This window comes from Camelus ferus, chromosome 9 (genome assembly GCF_009834535.1).
Source record: "Camelus ferus isolate YT-003-E chromosome 9, BCGSAC_Cfer_1.0, whole genome shotgun sequence".
Classification (NCBI taxonomy): domain Eukaryota; kingdom Metazoa; phylum Chordata; class Mammalia; order Artiodactyla; family Camelidae; genus Camelus; species Camelus ferus.
In genome coordinates this window covers 21,520,800-21,540,909 of record NC_045704.1, presented here as the reverse complement: position 1 = coordinate 21,540,909, position 20,110 = coordinate 21,520,800, and the positions used below count along the sequence as shown (strand labels likewise).

The 20,110-nt window shown below is 46.2% G+C and overlaps 1 protein-coding gene and 1 non-coding gene across 2 annotated transcripts; both read left to right on the top strand.

The window, feature by feature from the left end:
• The first annotated feature begins 897 nt into the window (after positions 1-897).
• UPK1A (uroplakin 1A) lies at positions 898-12,794 on the top strand. Its single transcript, XM_006184410.3, has 9 exons — positions 898-3,157; positions 3,246-3,346; positions 3,648-3,736; positions 5,196-5,396; positions 7,669-7,743; positions 7,871-7,978; positions 9,005-9,184; positions 10,849-10,932; positions 11,015-12,794. The coding sequence occupies exons 1-9, from the start codon at positions 3,141-3,143 to the stop codon at positions 11,057-11,059; spliced, it is 900 nt and encodes a 299-aa protein (XP_006184472.2). The 5' UTR covers positions 898-3,140; the 3' UTR covers positions 11,060-12,794.
• Positions 10,378-10,449, top strand: TRNAS-GCU. Its single transcript has one exon. It is a non-coding gene; the product is annotated as a tRNA-Ser (tRNA).
• Positions 12,795-20,110: the final 7,316 nt, after the last annotated feature.

Sequence of the window (20,110 nt, the reverse complement as noted above, 5' to 3'; positions counted from 1 at the left end):
CATGAGGGTGCTCACCACAGCATTATTTAAGTGGGAGTGGTGGGGTCGGGGAGCTGGAAGTAGCCTGACCGTCCTCTCTGGAGAAGAGACAGTAAACTGTGGGACCACAGGTATCCCAAGCAACCGTCAGAAGCCAGTGTGCCCAGAGGAACATGGATGGATCTTAATAAAATTGTAGTGCTGAGCAAGAAAAGTAAAAATAGCATGAGCTATTTAACACAATCATGGGTATGTAAATTAGAAAATACATGCACAGGAAACCATGGCTCCCATTTTATGAGAACCCACCCAACAAAAAAGATATATATGAACAGATTACAATGTTTGCCAGTAGGGGGCACCAAAAGAGATTGCAGATAGGGAGATATGAGGGAATACATGAAATCAAGAGGTGTATTGTGGGGAATAATGAGCTATAAACTGAGGGTGTGGTATTAACTCAACCCATGACACCTGCGATCTGAAAAGAAGACAGGGGAAGGAGTGTGGAGGAGGATGAGACCCAAATTTAGTAGGGAAGTTGTCTCTGGGGCGAGACGGCGGCTTCAAATGCCATCTGCAATGTATGCACTTTAAAAAACCAATCTGCAGTGAATCCACAAAAATGCTTAGATTTGACAGAGCAGGGTGATGAGGATGTAGGTGTCACGTTATTCTCTACATTTTTTGTATACTTGAAATGTTTTATTTTTTGGAGAGGGACGGTAATTAAGTTTATTGATTTATTTTAGTGGGGGTACTGGGGATTGAACCCAGGACCTCATGCACGCTAAACGTGCGCTCTACTACTGAGCTATCCCCTCCTCCCTTGAAATGTTTTATAATAAAAAAAATTTTTGAGAAAAGTTTCCTTTCACCACTGACCATGGAAAACAAAACATCTTATTTTAAAAACATAAGTACAAAAAAATAAAAATAAATACAATGCCAATATGTTATCATTAAATCCTAGTCAGTCAGTGAGGCCTGTTGAGAACTGCTCTTAAGAAAGGAGAGGTGTTTAGGACACAGCAGCATCAAACTGCTGATATTTCTCCATGGTACCATCAGAAGGACTGGTTAGAAATGAATCCTTTGCTCATCATGAATTTTGTATCATTCCGATGCCATTTCATTTCATGTCCATGAAACACCTAAAATTAACTTGTGCGCCCTCTTTGGAAAACACCACTTTTAACACATTGAATATATTTCTTTTGAAAGGATCCACCCTCTTTAGAAAGCATTGTAATAAAAAAATACATTTATTGTGAGCGTACAGCTTGATGACATTTCACAGTCTGAATATTCCTATGTAGCCAGTGTCCAAATCAAGAAAGAGAAGCTCCTTTCCTGTTTCCTCCAGTCACAATGCCCCCAAGGTGACCACTCCCCCTATTTTTTTTTTGTTGTTGTTTATTCTAGAATTTTTTATCTAGACTCATACAGTTGTAGCCTTTTGAGTGTGGCTTTTATTCAATTAGCAAAATGCTTTTGAGATTCACCCCGTGGTTGCACAAATCCATAGCTCGTTCCCTTTTATTGTTGAATAGTATCCATTGTGTGCAAGCATTGTGTGCATTAAACATTCTCCTGTTAAGAGACATTTGGGTGGTTTCCAGTTTGGGGCTGTTAGGAATACACTCCCAGCGCTTGGTAGACAGAAGTGGGGGAATTTCTGGGGACAAATAGCTGGATCATAGCGTAGGTGTGTATCATCTTTAGGAGATCTTGCCATTGTGATTTTTATCATCAGCCTTCTGAGCATCTGAGTAATTAGCACTTCAAATTTTATTGTTCTGGCTTATATAATAGTAAGAAAGAATAGTGAAAATTCAAAACACCTAAATACACTGAGTTCATGTTTAAGGACAAAATGAATTTCTTTTATGACAGGTGACATATTATTGCCCCCACTGATGACAACTTTCTGCTCTTACTAAACATTTTATAAAACTTCTAATTACAGTTATCAACTATTTGAAAATAAAAATATTTCATATTATTAGCTTGGCCCTATTATTTTGCAAGTTATTTTAGCTAAAGTTTATAAAATGTATTTGACAGATTATATGGATTATTATTTAAATTTTCTCATTAGTACTTAATATACATATAAATCAACAGAGAAAAACAATTTTAAATGTAAAGTGGATTGACTAAAAATCAATTATCCATTTTAACTGGAAAACATCTCATGTGTCTTATTACCAAGCCTGTATCTTGACAGTGGAATTTTAAGTTCCATTTGTTTGCTCGTATCTCTCACACTGGGGGAGCCAAGGCCCAGAGAGAAAACGCTGCAAATGCCGTAGTCCTCGGGGTTGAGAAGTTCTGGGGAAGAACCAGCGCCCCAAGCCACAATCTTCGCCTGCGGAATTAGCCTTGTGCCACCAGGGGGCGCCATCGGAGGGAACGTGGGCCTCTCCCGAGCGTTGCTGGTGAGGCGCGGCCGCCTGCTGCACCAGGCCCGTGACACCCTTTGCAGACATCCCCGCACTCAGTTCTCACTGCCGTCCAAGAAAGTGGTATGATGGTACCCATTCTGCAGATGGGCAAATGCACATGCCAGGACGCCCTGCCCGGAGTAGGCGGAACTTGGATTTGAACCTAGGTCCCTTTGATTCCGCAGACTGAAGACATTTCCACCCACGGCTCCTCGCTCTGACCCTGCTTTCTCCGCTCGTGTGCGGTGATGCTGGGGGCCACGTTTCTCGCACCAAGCCCATCAGTGTCGCCCTCTCTTTTTCTAGCACATTCCTCTCTCTGCTTGCTCTTTAGATATTCATCTCAAAATCCCCTGACACATCCATTTTCCTTCCATCTTGCCCCTCATCCCAGAGCCCGAAAATCAGCCTTCTGAGTATTCTTCCCACTTGCCTCATCTCCTCCTATCTCCTCTCCTTGTCCAGCTGCCCTCGCCTGCTGGGGTCCTGGCCTGCCACTTCCCCTGGCTCCCAGCCTGGGAGTGGTGGAGTCACCAGCAGAAGACGCAGTTCCGGGATTGCTGCTGGTTTGACTTGGATCTCTCCCCTCCTCCCAGGAAGGCTCTAGTCCTAAGGAGAGACAGCAAGTCTCACCCTCCCCGCCCTGCCCCCTCCACCACCACGATAGCCTGAGAACCAGAGGCATGTCACCCTGCCCATTTGGCCAGATATAGCATGATCTGGAATTTCAGGTCTATAAATCACTTGGTGGGGAGGGGGGGCTCTTAAAGCTGTTCTCCCACACTGGTCTGCTGCTTGACCTCTTGTCCCCTCCTACAGACACCCTCCCCTCTTCCAGGAAACTGGCCCAAGGAGGGGCCTGAGCATATATAAGAAGCCACTGCGGGAGGGGCTGGCCAGAGAGGCTTTTGGCAGAGAAGGTGAGGAGGGGGTTCTGGGGGTCCGGGTGGGCAGGGGGAGCTGGGGAGGGCTTAGGCTCAGGGAAGGCCAGTGCTGAGCTCTGGCCAGTGACTGCCCCACCTGAGTCTCAGTTTCCTCTTCTGTAAAATGGCCCACTGCTGGGGTTGTGGGAGGCTGGACACACTTGATATCTGTCTGGGCCCAGCAGAGAGCTGGGAGCAGCCCCTGGCAGCTGGGGTGTGGAGTGAGGGCAGTGGGTCCGGCCCGGACCTTGCTCTCTCCCAACCCCCCACTAGTCTCATCCCTGCGCTTGTGTCCCAGGCAGGACTATGGCTTCTGCAGCAGCAGAGGCAGAGAAGGGGTCTCCGGTTGTAGTGGGACTGCTGGTCATTGGCAACATCATTATTTTGGTGAGACATCCCCCAGGGTGGGAAGGTGGGCAGGCAGGTGGGGAAGAGGGGATCGGTCCTCAGCCTGGAGGAGGAGCGTGGCTAAGGGCCCAGGACTCCCCTAATGGCCAATGCCTCCTGGCTCTCAAGTCAGAGCAGCCCAGATTTGAATCCCAGCTCTGCCTCTCTCCAGCTGTGTGACCTTGAGCAAGCGACTTTACTTCTCTGTGCCTGTTTCCCCATCCATAGATGATGTCCTCATTGTGGGCATTGCTGTGTGCATTGTATGGCCCTCTGCTCAGAAAAAGTGACTAGTGCCAGCTAAAATCATCAGCATGATACGGACATACAGTGCCTGCTTGGCACACAGAAGGCCCAGAGTATTGAGTAATAACAATATCTTTTAATTATGTGATACCTGCATGGCTCTAGAGCCAGACAGCCTGGGTTCGAATCCCAGCTAAGTCACCTTGTATTGTGGGACCTTGAGTCAGTGATGTGACCTCTCTGGGCCTCAGTGCTCTCATCTGGAAGATGGAGATAAAATAGGAATGCTGAGAGATAAAATGAAGTACTGGATTTGTGCTCAGACCAGAATTTGGCACACGTGGTTGCCATTTGCATTGGTCAGGACAACAGCTGGCAGCATTACTGACTGTCACACAGACAGCAGTGACAAGGGCCAATGCACATAGTAAGCACTCTATCTATGAGCGTTCGTTTGATTGATTTCAAAGGTATCCACTGAGCACTCTTCCTCTCACCTTGTTCCTCGGCCCCATAGGTAACCAGGTTTTCAGTTTCTCCAATATTTCTTTAAGCAAATACAAACAAACAGGAACACATATACTATATTCTCCCCTTTCTTGCCCGAAATGTAGCTTGTTCCATGTCCTGTTCCATGCCTCCCACTTCCTTGGCTCACGTCACCTGTAGGCCACTCCACCTGCTTCCTCAGACAGCCTCCCTGCCCTTTTCCACACCGGGACAGCCGGGACAGCACTCTGTGGCGAGGCATCCTGGCTCCTTTACCCACGGTGCTGGGGGAATAACCTTGTGGGTTTGTAATTTTCCTGCATGGGATTGATTCCTGCAAGTGGATCAGTGCTGGCCTGATGCATTTGTCATTGGTCGGTCCATGGCCAAACTCCCCTGGAGGGAAGAGCAACACTCTTCAGGGAAGGCAGGTGGACCTGACATCTTCACATGCTCCAGGTTTTGCATGTCGCATCTCCTTGTATCCTTGAAGACACTGGCAGCTGTGGAGGAGGGAGGAGGGTGGGGGTGCAGGGGTCTGGCTGGGCCCGCCATTCCCTCCTGGCCTCCTACCCAGCTGCGTCCCTGCTCACAGAAGGTGATGTCTTTGCACACTTTACCAAGAGGGCAGTGGAGGCTCAGAATGGGGCACTTGCTCTTGGAGACTCATGCAGCCGGGGCTGCTGCGCCTGCACAGGCCTCGCTAACCCCCTGCCCTGTCCAGCTGTCGGGCCTGGCCCTGTTTGCCGAAACGGTGTGGGTGACAGCTGACCAGTACCGCGTGTATCCACTGATGGGCGTCTCCGGCAAGGACGACGTTTTCGCCGGCGCCTGGATCGCCATCTTCTGCGGCTTCTCCTTCTTCGTGGTGGCCAGCTTCGGTGTGGCCGCTGCCCTCTGCCGTCGCCGGTCCATGATCCTCACGGTGAGGCCCCAGGACGAAGGGGTAGGGTCGGGTGGGGCACAGAGGTCATCCTCACGGTGTCATGGTGACAACCGCACCACAGCCACTGGTGTGTGTGCTCAGCCTCGTGGCAATCATTTCATTTCATTGGCCCATAACCTAATAACCTAGGCTCGGCTGTTAACGCTCATTTAGTAAAGGCACCAGGGAGGCAGGAATGGAAGCTCTGCACAGGAGGCTGGCTCTTGAGCAGCAGGACTGGGATTTGAACCTCAGCTAGTTGCTCTCCACGATCTGAACTCTGTGGATAAGAGCGACAATAATAATAGCATGGCTGCCATTTAATGAGTGTGCTCCCTGCACTCTAAGTGCTCTGGATTAGTTCATTTGTTGCTCACAACCCACCACCAGATACCATCCTCATCTTTATCTTTATCTTCCTCACCATCATTGTCATCATGAGCCCATTGGACAGAGTTGAAACTGAGGCTCAGAGAAATGAAATCGTGTATCCAGGGTGCTAACTGCAAGTGAGTGACAGAGCCAGGATTTACACCTGAGCACTTCAGTGCTTGAGCCTGTGCCTTTAACCTCTGCCTGCAGCCATGCCCCACGCCCCACATGAGGCTAAGCTGTTTAGAAAATGAGCTTACTCAATCCTCTCAGAAGCCCCCTGAAATTAGTGCTTCTTCACCCATTTACCAGATGAGGAAACTGAGGTTTAAAAAGGCCAACAGCCCAGGGGATAGGAAGAGCGGGAATTCCAATCCTCACCCCACTGACACAGATCCAGCACGGGGCTCCCTACACCCATGAGGGCCTTTTGGATTTCCAGAGGCAACTCCTTATTCAATGTGCAAATGTTTACTGAGCAAGAACCATGTGCCAAACCCTCGCTGGGCCCTGGGCTATCTAGAGAGCAAACCAGGAAACCTCTTGCCAGAGGGGAGGGTGCTCTGCTGGGGGAGCAGTGGCCAGGAAGGGAGATTTGGAGCTGGGGAAGGGGAGAGGTCTTGCAGTCCAAGAAAGCCAAGACCCCTGGGGGAAGGGAGTGAGCCGTGTGTGCATCTGTAGGAAGAGCATTCAGGGTAGAAGGAACAGCAAGAAAAAAGACTCTGAAGGCAGAGGGGACAGGAGTGCAGTGTGAGGTGGGAGCGAGTGAGAGGAACTGAGGGCGTACTGGGAGAACAGAGAGGGTGGGCATGGTGATGGGGGAAGAGAGGGGAGGTGGGCCTGCCTATCAGGTGGGTTTACGGGCCTTGATAAGGACTTTGGCTCCACTGTAAGTGAGACGGAGCCATGGAAGGGCTCTTTTCCTTTTCTTTCCTTTCCTTCTTTTTTTTTTCTTTCCTGCATTTACTTCTCTGGCCAAACCATTGAACCAAAGCCCTAAAAGTTCACCCAAGTAGTTTAAAAAAAATTCTGTGCATCTCCCCTATTAGTTTGTCATGAACTGACACAGAATATTTTTTTTTAATTATTATGGGAAATTGCAAACAGACTAGAGTAATGGCACGATGAGCCCTGCGTACCTATCACCTGGTTTCAACAGCATCACCCATGGACTGGCCAGCATCCTCCCCTCCACCACACCCTCTGCCTGCCTGCATTTTTCTTTCCTGGGGTATTCTGAAGCACATTCCAGACACCAAGTCACTAACTTGTAAATACCTGAGTGCACGTTTCCCTAAGTGACAAGGACTGATTGATTTTAAAGCAGTCAGGCACCTTGGGCCATAGCATCTCACCCACCCCACCCCCTATTGCTTTAAGGTTGAGGGGTGAGGACAACTGAGGACCAGGAAAACAATTGCCATTAAACACCAGTCAAAGAGCTTTAGTTTCTACTTTTTCTTTCTTTCTTTTTTTTATTCGCTCAATCACTGTGCCGCGGGCATACCCTGCAAAATGCACCCTGGTCCCTCCGTATCTTTCTTCCAATACCCAGTCTGTGCTCAGATGCCCCTGGTTGTCTGGAGAATGTCTTTATTTTTTTTCTTTTCTACAGTAGATATTCATTTACTGCATCCAAGCCAACAGTTAACTTTGGGGACTGCTTTAGCTATTTTTTGTTGATTTCATTTCCCCCTAATATTTTGTTAGGGAAAATTTCAAACACACAGAGAGGGTGAAAGACTTGAACAGTGTATATCCGCCACATTGATGTTTCCACCCATGGTGTCCTAGACTTTTTAAAAATTGTGTGTCTCTCCATGGGTCCTGGAGGGGTGTAACTTCGCAGGATTTGCCCTGACTGGGCGGTCCCTCTGTCCCTCCCTCCCTCTCTCCCCAGTACCTGGTGCTCATGCTCATCGTCTACATCTTTGAGTGCGCCTCCTGCATCACGTCCTACACCCACCGAGACTACGTGAGTCTGGCGGAGGCCAGGGAAGGGGCATGACTTCTTGGGGTGGGGATGTGGTGAGGGTGTTGGGCTGGGGGTGGAGGTCGATCTGTCTTCCCCCCCAGCCCCTGTTCTTCCCGGCCCTCTGCAGATGGTGTCCAGCCCATCCCTGATCACCAAGCAGATGCTGACCTTCTACAGTGCAGACTCGGACCAGGGCCGGGAACTGACCCGCCTCTGGGACCGCATCATGATTGAGGTGGGCAAGGGGAGGCAGGGTGGGCGGAGAGGGCTGGAGGACCTGGAGCTCTGATCGCAGACGTGGACAGGGCTCCCAGGGAGGGGCTCTGGTCATCACCGTTTTCCGGATGAATAAACAGGCCCAAAGGAGGGAAAGTCACTGGCCCAGGGTCATGTGGTCCATGTGGTTGGTAAGGGGCAGAGCTGGGATCCAAACCTGGCAGCCTAGATCCAGAGCCTCTGCTCTTAACCATTGCACATGCTGTCTTAATAATTACAACCACAACAAGCCTTAAAGAGCACCATCTTTTGTTTACTGCTGTTCAAAGTACTTTTGAGCTTATTTGATCCTGGCAACCTCCCAGAAGGGAGATCAGCTCTTTAGTGATGAGAAACCCAGGCTGGAGGCTGAGGACTTGCACAAGGCGACACAGCTAGTAAGTCACAGAACCGGCAGGATTCAAACCCAGGCTGCCAGCTTCCAGAAGCCACATTCTTTCTTTCTTTCTTCCTTTCTTTTTTTTTTTTGTAAAATGAATCCCTGAGAGCTCAGAAGCCACATTCTTAATTAAACCAACGTGATAGGACAGCACGAGAGGAGAATATTGAGGACCCAGGGAAATTGAGGTCCCAGTCTGGTTCAGGTTGTTCGTCTAGCCAGGATTGGAACCCAGGTTTGAAGGAGCCTATGTTTTCATCATTTGGGAGCCACAAATGCAACACCCTCGGGGTCTAGGAGAAGCCAGAAATCTGTCTTTTGGTGTCATTTACCTCAGGTTTTGTTGATAGCTAATTCAAAAAAATTTTTTAAATAAATCAGGAGTGTGGGTTTGCTCCAAATCCATCAGCCTCTTGTTGCTGGGATAAGTGTCTTCTGCTCCTTGCTCGCACACAGACACTGCTGCCCCTCTTCGAGGCCCAGGACACGGGGAAGTTGGGTCCAGCTGGGGCCCAGGCCAACCTTGCCCTTCTCTGCTGTGTGACCTCAGGCGAGTGGCTGTCCTCTCTGAGCCGGAGCCCGCCTGACCCCTGCCTCTCTCTGCAGCAAGAGTGCTGTGGCACGTCAGGTCCCATGGACTGGGTGAACTTCACATCAGCCTTCCGGGCCATCACCCCGGAGGTGGTGTTCCCCTGGCCCCCACTGTGCTGTCGGCGGACAGGCAACTTCATCCCCCTCAATGAAGAAGGCTGCCGCCTGGGCCACTTGGACTACCTGTTCACCAAGGTGTGACCCTGCCCCCGATGTGTCTGTCCTTCTATCCAGCCCTCTCTAGGGTTCTTCTGTCTCTTCCTCCCTCCTACTGTCTGCCTGTCATCTCCCCCAACCATCTGGCTTCCTCTTCCTCTCCGCTCCCTCTAGTTCTCCCAACTCTCCATCTGTCCCTCCTTCCCTCTGCAAGCCGGCGGGGTGCGGGGTGCATGCCGGTTCTGTCTGGTCCAAACCTGGCACCCAAGACTTTTCTCAGGTTGTTTGGGAAGAAGAGCAACAATAAAAATAGCAACAATGAAGAAGAGCAACACCAACAGCAGCCAACATGTACTGAGCCTTTACTTGGTACCAGGCATCCTTCGAAGTGCTTTGCATTTTTAACTTACTTAATTCTCGCCGCAGCCTTATGCGGTAAATGTCATCGTGATCCCATGTTACAGATGGTGAACCTCGCTCGTGAGGGATGGATCTGGGATGTGATTTCAGGCAGTCAGGCCCCAACCAGGTGTTTTTTATTGTTGCTGTTTGTTTGTTTGTTTGTTTTTCAATAGATGGAAGACAACTTAATTGGAGCCTTTCATTTTTAATTCAGCGGGGTTTTTTTCTTTCAACAGAGGTACCGAGGACTGAACCCAGGACCTCGTACATGCTAAGCATGCGCTCTACCACGGAGCTATACCCCTAACCCCCAAGGTGTTTTAACTACTGCAAGGGGAGTGCAGAGGCAGAGAGAGAAGCCAGAGAAAGTTAGACTAGGAGGAGAACCAGTCCCTGTGGTCCCGCTGGCCACTCGTGGCTGCCTGGGGACCCTTCAGGAGCATGTCTTAGATCAGGGGCTTGGAGAGGGGAGCCAGAGTGCAAACAGTTTCTGCCATCAGCCATTTCTCTGGCCCTGGCTCTGTGCAGGATTCCAGGCATCATCTCCCAGAAACCCCACAGCTGCTTTCAGAGGGCAGTGCTGTCAGATGGCCACGTCACAGAAGGGAAAACAGGCTCAGAGAGTCAGAATCATAATGCTTCACAGCCAACAAATGGCAGAGCTGGCCCCCACCTCAGTCCTGCCCGACCGCAGGACACACAGCCTGAACCTCTGTTCTTGGCCGCTTCCACGTCGGGCCAAGCAGGGGTCTACATGAAGGTGGCTGGTGTGGGGCTCTGGCCCAGCTAGACCTCACCTCTAAATGAGGAGGTGTCAGAACTAGGGGGTGGGGGCTATAGCTCAGTAGTAGAGTGCGTGCTTGCTGTGCATGAGGTCCTGGGTTCAATCCCCAGTGCCTCCTGTGCCTCTGTCAAGGGAAAAAAAAGTTAAAGAAAAAAAAACTGAACTGACCCTAAAGGCATATTTCAAACCCTTGGAACTTGTGGGCAGCATAGAAAGCCGGCCCTAAACAAAATCACCCTCAGACTGTCATAGCCACCATCCTGACAGCACCTGCTCGTGCAGGGCCTGGGTGCCAGGCTCAGGGTGACACCACATCCCTGGCTCCCTGAAACCACCCTGGGGGGTGGACACTGCCCTGATCTGCGTGGTGGGAAAGCCACACCCACAGTGATCCTACAGGTAAGAAAACCAAGGCTGGAGGAAGGAAGCAACTTGCCCAAGGGCGCACAGAGGCTCTTGCTTTCAGCAGCCAGCCTCCCTTGGCCTTTTCTCAAACCTCCATTTCCCCCCTGCCCAGGGCTGCTTCGAACACATTGGCCACGCCATTGATAGCTACACGTGGGGCATCTCATGGTTTGGCTTTGCCATCCTGATGTGGACGGTGAGAGGCGGGGAGCCCAGGGGCTGAGTGGGATGTGGGTGTGGGGCTGGAGCACCCCCCCGCCTGACTGTCTCCTTCCCAGCTCCCTGTGATGCTGCTCGCCATGTATTTCTACACCACGTTGTGAGGAACAAGAAGGCAAGGCCACGTGCGCAGCCCAGGCCTCCTCCTGCCCTACTTCCTCCGGCTGAGGCCCGGAAGGCCGCCTCACCTCTCCCCTTCCCACCCCCCGTCTCTTCCCTCTTTCTACTCCAAAGACCCTTTACCAGGTTTCTGAGCTGTGTTGGAAGTTGGGGTGCCCTGAACCCCATGGACATGTGTGCACAGACCCTTAGCCCTTAACCTCTTTTCACTTGGCTAATTCCTGGCCCATCTTTCAGTGTCAACTTAAAGTCCTGTCCTCGGGGGCCCTTCCCTGACCCCCCACCCCGTTCACAGATGCCCCTCTTGTAGCCCCCTGAGCTCCTCCTTCACAGTCGATGTTGCCACCATCACTGAATGGCAATGTGGTTGTCTATTTAAGCTCTGGTAGACTGAGACTGCCGTGTGGGGAGGCACGAGTTCTGTCATGGTCACTTTATTGTCCCCAGCATCGCCCAGCACAGGGCTGAGCACAGATACTCAATAAACACTGCTTGAATGTGTTGATTTGTTTTCTTATGAAGCAAAGGCGAATGAAGAAGAACTCTTCCCATGAAAAGAGCAGAAACCCAACTGGCACTGTCTAAAACATCAAATGGAATTTACTAGTTCATGTAACTGAGTCAGTAGGGCTGGCTTCAGGCATGTTTGGATCCAGAGGTTCAGTCTCGGTTTCCAGGAAGCCCGTTTCATTCTCAGGCAGAATTTCTCTGGCGACACCAGACTTACACCTCCATAGCTCAGCAACACAGCAGCAAGAAAGGGCCTCTTTCCCAATAGCTCTTGCCAAGGTCAGGGATGAAATCTCACTGTCTTGGTTTAGGTTCTAGGCCCACCCTTCGGTTGGGGAAGGGAGGGCACCTGGATTAACATTCTTGCTAAGGATGCATCCAGGGGGGTGGTGTTGGGAGGGGGTTGTTTAGCAAAGGAAAATCAGAGCAAGGGCTGCAGGGCCAGTGCAGGTGACAGACATCCTCCTACCAGGGGCTACAGCTTCCGGCAAGTTCTCTAGGGGTGCATGACAGCAGGTTTAGAAGCTCATCATTGCTCTTTTGTCCTCTCTGAAGCACGCCCATGCTTTGGCCATTTCATAGCCATTAGGCCCTGCATGGAGAGCTTGGCTTCCTTCCCCATCTAATGAAGTTTCTCAGGGTCCTCATTTACTCCACTGGTCGGCAGATGGTCTGCAAATGCTAAATTCAGATGTCAGCTTTTTGAAATACACTGTTAAAAGATCTATAATGGTCAAATGTGTTAGGGTGAAAAATTGGAAACAACCTAACATCCATCGGCGGGGAGGGATTGTAAGCTCATATCCTTGGACTAGAATTCTCTGTGGCTGTCAAAAAGATGAGAGGTCTATGTGAGCTGATAGAAAAAGATGTCATGACGGTATACATAACTGGAAAGCACACATATAAGGATGTTCATTACAGTAACCTAAGTGAGCATCACCAGGCGACTGGTTCAATTGGCTGTGCTAGGTCTAGACTCCAGAATACCACACAGTAGTAAAAACTCAAGTTTTCACATGGAAAAATCTCCAAGAAACGCAGAGTAGGAAAACTTCAGTACTTTTATTCCTGTAGATACATATGCAGGGTTGGTCTTTTCTTTTTAAAGAAATGGGTCAAGGTTTGACACAACATTGTAAAATGAGTATAACTCAATCAAAAAATGTTAAAAAAAAAAAAAAAAGAAATGGGTCAAGGTTTTTAAAAATCATGTTTGAAAGAACAGCGATAAATAAACAATAAGGAACTACTGTACAGGACAGGGAACTGTATTCAATACCTTGTAATAACCTGTAATGAAAAAGAATATGACAAGGAATATGTATATAAAATGGAATCACTATGCTGTACCCCACAAATTAACACAATGTTGTAAACTGACTATATTTCAATAAAAAAATAAAATAAAGTAGGATACTGCTGGAAAGTAGTTTTCAAAACAAAACAAATAAAAAAGAATAGGGAAAATAGTTTTTACTCTTTTTTGTAGTATTTTTTTCTTTTTTTGGTCTTTTTTCTTTATTTTACTTTTCCTCTTTCTTTTTCTTTTTCTGTTTTTATTTTTCATTTTTTTCATTGTGGGTTTTTTGGGGGGGGTTGGAAATACTTTTTAAAAAGCAAAAATCATTTGTAACTCTTCCACCTGAAAGATGATAAAAATTTAGAAATGGAAGTGTCCCATGTTCCACTCCCCAGTAAACTACCTCCCCCTCAAATCTGGTCCAACGCCGTAGATAACTGGTAACATGACAAATGTCCTTTTTGGCTTTTCAAACATGTATATCAACACATCTACATACACTTGCATAGTATAGATAGTATACTACACAACACACACACGTTTAATAGAATCATGCTTTAAATATTGCTTTGCAACTTGTTTTCTTCACGTAACTATGTATTTTGGCCATTTTTCCATGTCAGCATGTATGAATTCACTTCTTTTTTAACTGCTGCAGTGTAAATGCATCCTAGGTCATCACGCTCTGCTGTAAGTAAACAAGGCAAGCAGCAGAACAATATGCATAAGTGATTGCATTTTTATAAAATTGACACATACATATTTCCTATGAAGGACCCCTTTGAGAAGAGTATGTGATGCAAGGCCAAGAGGAAGGGGAATTTTCGTATACATCTTTATAATGCTTGAAAAAAATTTCTGTAAAGATAACCTATTACATTTCAAACACAAAAACTAGTAAAGGGGTTTCTAAAATACTAAGCAATATACAGCTTTGCTTTTCAAGCCAGAATTTTTAAAAAAGGCCACGTAGTTGTTATATGTACCATATTTTAACACCCAACAGCCCCTCCAGGTTAACCGGCCTAACAGGCTTTTCTGCAGGCCCTGGAATGAAACTTCTCCCCCTTCCCTGAGCACATATTTGACCACGTTGTAAACATGTCAAGCAAAGAGGGTACTTCGTTCCAATCTACTTTTAAATCCAAGTATGTGCTCATGAGCAAGTTCACAGTGACCTAGTCTGTGACTCAGATTCCTTGAGAAAGGCAAAGAGGATGTACTGGGTTCTCACCATCCCCACCACCGTGTGCCCCTCTATAAAATGGGGGTCCTAGAAGTCCCTACCTTATAGCATAAGTTCCAGTACTTTCTAAGAGCTCGGGAACTCGGAGACCATTTTATTATGAATCAGAGATTTTCTCAATCCTGTGTAATCAGAATCAGATGCAGAAATTAAGAGTGATAGCTAAGAAGGCAATTGAGGAAATTAAATGGAAAGCTAATGATTACTCAGTGAAATCTAAAGAAGGCAAGGAGGGGGCGACAAAGGTGCAAAATGGAAAGTAATAGGGTGGTACACAAACCTAATCATATAAAAATTACATTAAATATAAATGGACTAAACACTCCCTAATAAGGTTTTATTTTTTTTAAAGCGGCTGAGACAACTGGGTATTTGTCTGAGGAAAAAATAAATTTCAAATGCTTTCTCACTCTGAATAAAAACTTAAACTGGGGAAAAAAAACCCAAACTGCTAGGTAATTGCTGCTGCTGCATCCGCTAAACCCCAATTCCAAATGTGTGGGGCTCCACCATCCTCCCTGCGCTGAAGCTGATTCACTGAAGTGACTCACATATTTGTGCTTTAACAAGTCAAGCCATACCTGAAAATGCTTGGTGCTTTCACTGAGAGATGTTCAACCCATGGGCTCAGCATACATTAGAGTTAATACGATGCTTTTTGCCTGAGGGTCTTTAAAGAACATTTGTGGAGTTACTGGAGCTTGATATGCATAAAATCACTTTTTCCCTTAAAAAAAATCACTCTGTAAAAGAATATTTAATGTCATAAGAAAATACCTGGGAATCTGATAAATGAAAAAAGAAAGATTACAAAAAAGCATGCCAAGTATGATTGCTTTTCTGATAAAAACATAAATATATGTGTGTTTGTGTTAAAATTGTAAATCAAAGTCTCTCAAAGGTTGACATTGGTTATTAAGGAAGAGGAGACACTTGCAGGGGATTTTTATTTCATTCCTGGGGCATTTTGGTAATTTCCAAACATTCTATGACAACTAATCCTTTTGTCTTCCAACAAAATTCAAGAAATGTGTGTTAATAAAAATGTGACTGTGGGACATAAGACGTGCGTTGAGAAAAGAATTATTTTGCTAAACATGTTCAAACTGTACCTGAGCAGCTAAGGAAGGTCAAGCCTCGTCAGACACTGGGGTCTTGGAGTCAAGCCGGTCTCTGGGCAGCAGGTAGGCAGGCTTGCACCTCTGCTCCACAACTGCCACTATCTCCTATGGCTTCATCTGGTCACGTATTTTGCAGAGTGCAGCTCAGCCAGACTGGCAGCAGTGTGGCCGGGCCAAGCCAGGCCTCAGCCAGCAGGACGGGTTTTTCTGCCTTGGCCCCTCCACTCAGAGACCCATTCCTGTGGGTGAGAGGGGAGCAAAGAGATGAGGGCCAGGTGAGGCTCCCAGGACCACGGAATAGAGACACAGCCACTCAGTGGCATTCCTACCACACTTCTACATGACCATATCTGTCCAGAGCTGCATCCAGCCTCTAACCATCCATGGCTCCCCAGTGCCCTCAGCACAAAGTCCAGCTCCTCAGCCTGTCACTGAGGGGCCCCTGTGGCTTGTCTTCTTGCCATCTCCGCACAAGCTTATCCCTTTCTTCTGTCCCACTGAGTCAACCTCTTTTTCACCATTGGAGATCATAGAATGGAAAGAATAAACTGATGTCATATAGCAATCAAGCAGGCACATGACTCTAACTATATCCTTCCATGAGGGTAAGTTGGCTGACTCACCAAAATGTAAAACTCACACCCCTTTGACCCACCTGATTCCAATTCTGGGAATCTATTCTGCACATACACTCATGAGCGTGCACAAAGACTAGGGTAACTGAAAAGTAATAAATGAGAAATAGCCTAAATCAAATCAGAAGAGAACTAGTTATAGAATTCATTTTTTCACACCGTGGAATACTGTGCAGCTAAGTTTAAAGGGAGCTACATGTATATTTGCTGATATGAAATAATCTCCAAGATAGATTGTTCACTGAGAAAAATGCAAAGCGCAAAACTGAATGTATACTAAATGCAACGTGGTACCCTAGACTGGATCCTCAGGAGAAAAGACATTAGTGGGAAAACTAGTTGCAATCCAAATAAAGTCCAGCGTTTAGTTAATGGTCTTGTAATGTTAATGGTGTTAATTTCTTGGTTTTGATAAACATACCATGGCTATGTAATACGTTAACATTAGGGGAAACTGGGTGAAGGGTATACAAGAATTCTCTGTACTATCTTTGTGCCTTTTCTGTAAATCTAAAAACCTTTCCATCATTCTAAGTGAAGTAAGCCAGAAAGAGAAAGAAAAATACCACATGATATCACTCATATGTGGAATCTAAAAAAAGAAAAAAGAAGAGACTAATGAACTCATCTACAAAACAGAAACAGACTCACAGACATAGTAAACAAATTTATGGTTACCAGGGGGAAAGCAAGTAGGAAGGGATAAATTGGGAGTTCGAGATTTGCAAATATTAACTACTATATATAAAATAGATAAACAACAAGTTTCTTCTGTGTAGCAGGGGGAACTATATTCATACCTTATAGTAACCTACAATGAAAAATAATATGAAAATGAATATATGTATGTATATGTATGACTGAAACATTATGCTGTATACCAGAAATTGACACCACATTATAAACTGACTATACTTCAATTTTAAAAAGTCAAAAAAATTTTAAAAATAAAAATCTTCCAAAATAAAAAGTTTATTTGAAAAAAAACTGAATATATATTTCTATATTTATAGAGCACTAAAGATGAGGAGAAAAAGGGGGAAATTTATGGATTCATAAGATACATCGTTTCTTATAAATTGTTTTATTTTTATGATTAAATTTCCCTATTTCAGAAATGATTATCTAGTTGGATAATTAATGAATATTTTAAAAATAATTTACACCCACAGTTGCATCATGATTTTTTCAGAGCACACAATGTCATTATTTAAAATTTTTTATCAGATGGCGTTATTTCAGAATGCCTTCATTTAGGATTGCAGAGAGAAATGGCTGAAGAATGCAGTGAAAGTGAGAAAACAGGGCAAATTCTCTAGAAACCAACTCACAAAATGTTCAGGTTACAAAATGGCCCACTCACTGAATCTATCAAAAATGCTTTTATCAGTATTAACCAGAATAGTTTCACAAGCTGGGGGGAAATGGATTTTTGATTATGGTCCTCTCAGAACAACTGAGCTCGAAGAGCCTGGAGTCAGAGACAGAGCCGACAGCAGGGAACGGGCTTCCCAGAAGGGTAAGAATCTGGAGGCAATAATCATCTTTGGGAAAATCCACTGACTTTCCTGGCTCCCCAGTGGGGTCTTGGCAAGTTGGGGGTGAGAACCAGGAGTCCAATGTGGGTTAACCGCCCTTAATTAGGAAAGTTGACAGTGTTATGGAAAGTCTTCCAGAGTGATGATGCGAGTCCTGGATATTCGAGGGCTGCAGTAGTTAGAAGAACTGAACTCTCCGGATCTGGTGACAGCCTATCTTTTGCAGACTATGTCACTGATGCCTTATGCCTCCAGGACTGAAGGGCCAGAAAGCTATGTTGAGACAGTTTGCACCTGCCCCTGTCCTAGGTGGTAAAATTGTGAATACCATTGACTCGTTCATGCCTTCAGATATTACTGCTAACCTTATCATGGGCACCAGGCACTGTTCTAGGTTCTGGGGACCCAGGGGAACGAACCAACCCCCAGGCTCTCCCTTTACAAACCTTGCCTTCTGGAGGGGGAGATAGAGAAAACCAATAGGGGAAATAGACATGTTAGAGGATAAGAAACGCTAAGGAGAGAAATAAAATATAAAAATAAAAGAATTTTTACAAATCAGTGGGGAAGGGAGGCAGGAGTTTCAGCACCACTGCGGCATCCTGACTGGATGTATAAGCTTCCGACAGTGGCCAGTGCCCATCTGGGTTGTTTCCCATTGTCCCCTCACCATGTGTTGGGGGTTGGGGAGACCATTCCTGGGGTACACGCCTACCTTGGGGCAGGAATGGAGTCAGTGCCACCCCATGGGCTCGGCCTTGGAGCAGGGGGGAGTTGGATACCCAGAGCCTGCTCAGGTCTAGGAAGAGGTGAACAGACCCTGGGGGCAGAAAGAACCACTGTCCCCTCTTCCCATTAAACCTTCCTCCTGATGATTTGGAGATAAATGCCACATAAAGCACTGAGAATTCAATGTTAGTTATTATCATCACTGTCACTTTTATTAATATCAAGGGCCCCCATCACTCACCTGTGCCAGTTATCAATTTATTGCCTCTAAATTCCAACATTTATCAGCTGGCACAAGGTTAGGCCTGTCAGTAGAGGGCGCTGAAGGGACACTGCAGAAGGTAGGGGCGTCTCTAGATTCCAGTGCTTTTTTCTTGTTCCTACTGGGCTGTGACCAGCAGGTGGCTATGGTTCCTCTCCATACCTTCCTGAGCCTAGCTAGGGACACACCACTTAACCCACATAAGAAACCTATTGAAAACATGAAACAGAATCAGGATTTCCCACTGAATTGACTATCTTTTCAGATGCTCTGAAAATGGAAATAGAAAGATGTGAAACAGAGAAAATGGTCTTTCTGAAGAGCCACTTCCAATCCTGCTGGAAAAAATGATAAAAGGATCCTGGCGTTTGATCCCTGGCATTAACGTTCATCACATAAAGATTCATTCAGAAAAGTGAGGAAACAAGTCTGGAAACTGAAGGAATTTTTCAACTTTTGAGAGCTCTACCCAGAGCCAAGGAAAGTGATATTTGTTGTCTAGAAGCCACTGGTTAATAGTTGTTAACCACTGCAAAATACAGTGGCTTAAAATAATGATTTTTTTTAGTTCCTGATTCTGTGGAACCATTTGGGCTGAGCTCAGTCAGCCAGGCAGTTCTTCTGTTTTTTTTCTCACCTGGGCTAAATCATGCAGCTGCAGTCGGCTAACGGGTTGGCTGGTGGTTGATCTAGGGTGGCCTCCCTCCATGTATGGCTGGCTGGGAATTTGTATAGATGGCTGGGATGATGGCTCTGACTGGGCCATATGTCTACAGCAGGCCAGCCCAGGTTTATTCACACGGTGGTGTTTACAGGGTTCCCAAGAGCAGCAAGAAAAGACAAGTCCGAAAGTATGCAAACAATTTTCAAGTCTCTGCTTTTGTCACATGTGCTATTGTCCCAATGGTCGCAGCAAATCAATGGATAAGGCCAGATTTAGTGTGGAAGGTGTGCAGGAGGGAGGAGAAATACGGAGTCCATTTTAACTCACAATCTACCACACAGGGGATCCAGGATGATAAAAAGGTGTCAGCGGTCCCCAGCAGAAGTAGTCAAATGCCTTTATTTGAGAGTGTCCCACAGTTGTGACCTCCTCAAACTGCTACAGTTTCCAGGAGGAAGCTGGATGGGAAACATGTAATGCCAACAGTAGCCGGGACCTTGGGCCATTCCTCCAAAGAGTTGTCCTATGAAAGTTGCCTTTTTCTGAATTCTGGATATCACAGAAGGTTAAGGAGACAATGTTTTTATTAAATTCATGTTTCAAAACCCAAGTGGGAAATCTATTAAAGACATCTAGTTTCCCTTAGATATCTCTCAGATGGCTCTTCAGATGCTGTGGGCACTGGAATGGAAACAAATAACATATAAAAGATAAAAAGCTAAGAAATTGGTCTTTTTGTTTCCATTTCAGTACTGTTGGACATGTAATTAAAAGAAGGTCTCAAATATTGAAAGTTCTACTCTAATAGAAAAGAAGCAGGAAGCTATAGAAATGAGAAAACCATAATTGAAAATGTGATAACTACAACGATTTGCAAGAGAACAAACACAGAGATGTAAAAAAGAAAAAAAGGACAGAAAAATCATAAAAGGTGGAAAGGGGATCAGGAAAATATAGATTTTCTCTTTCTCTCTCTCTTTTTTTCACTTCATTCTTTTTGGGATGTGTTTGAGCCTACATGACTACC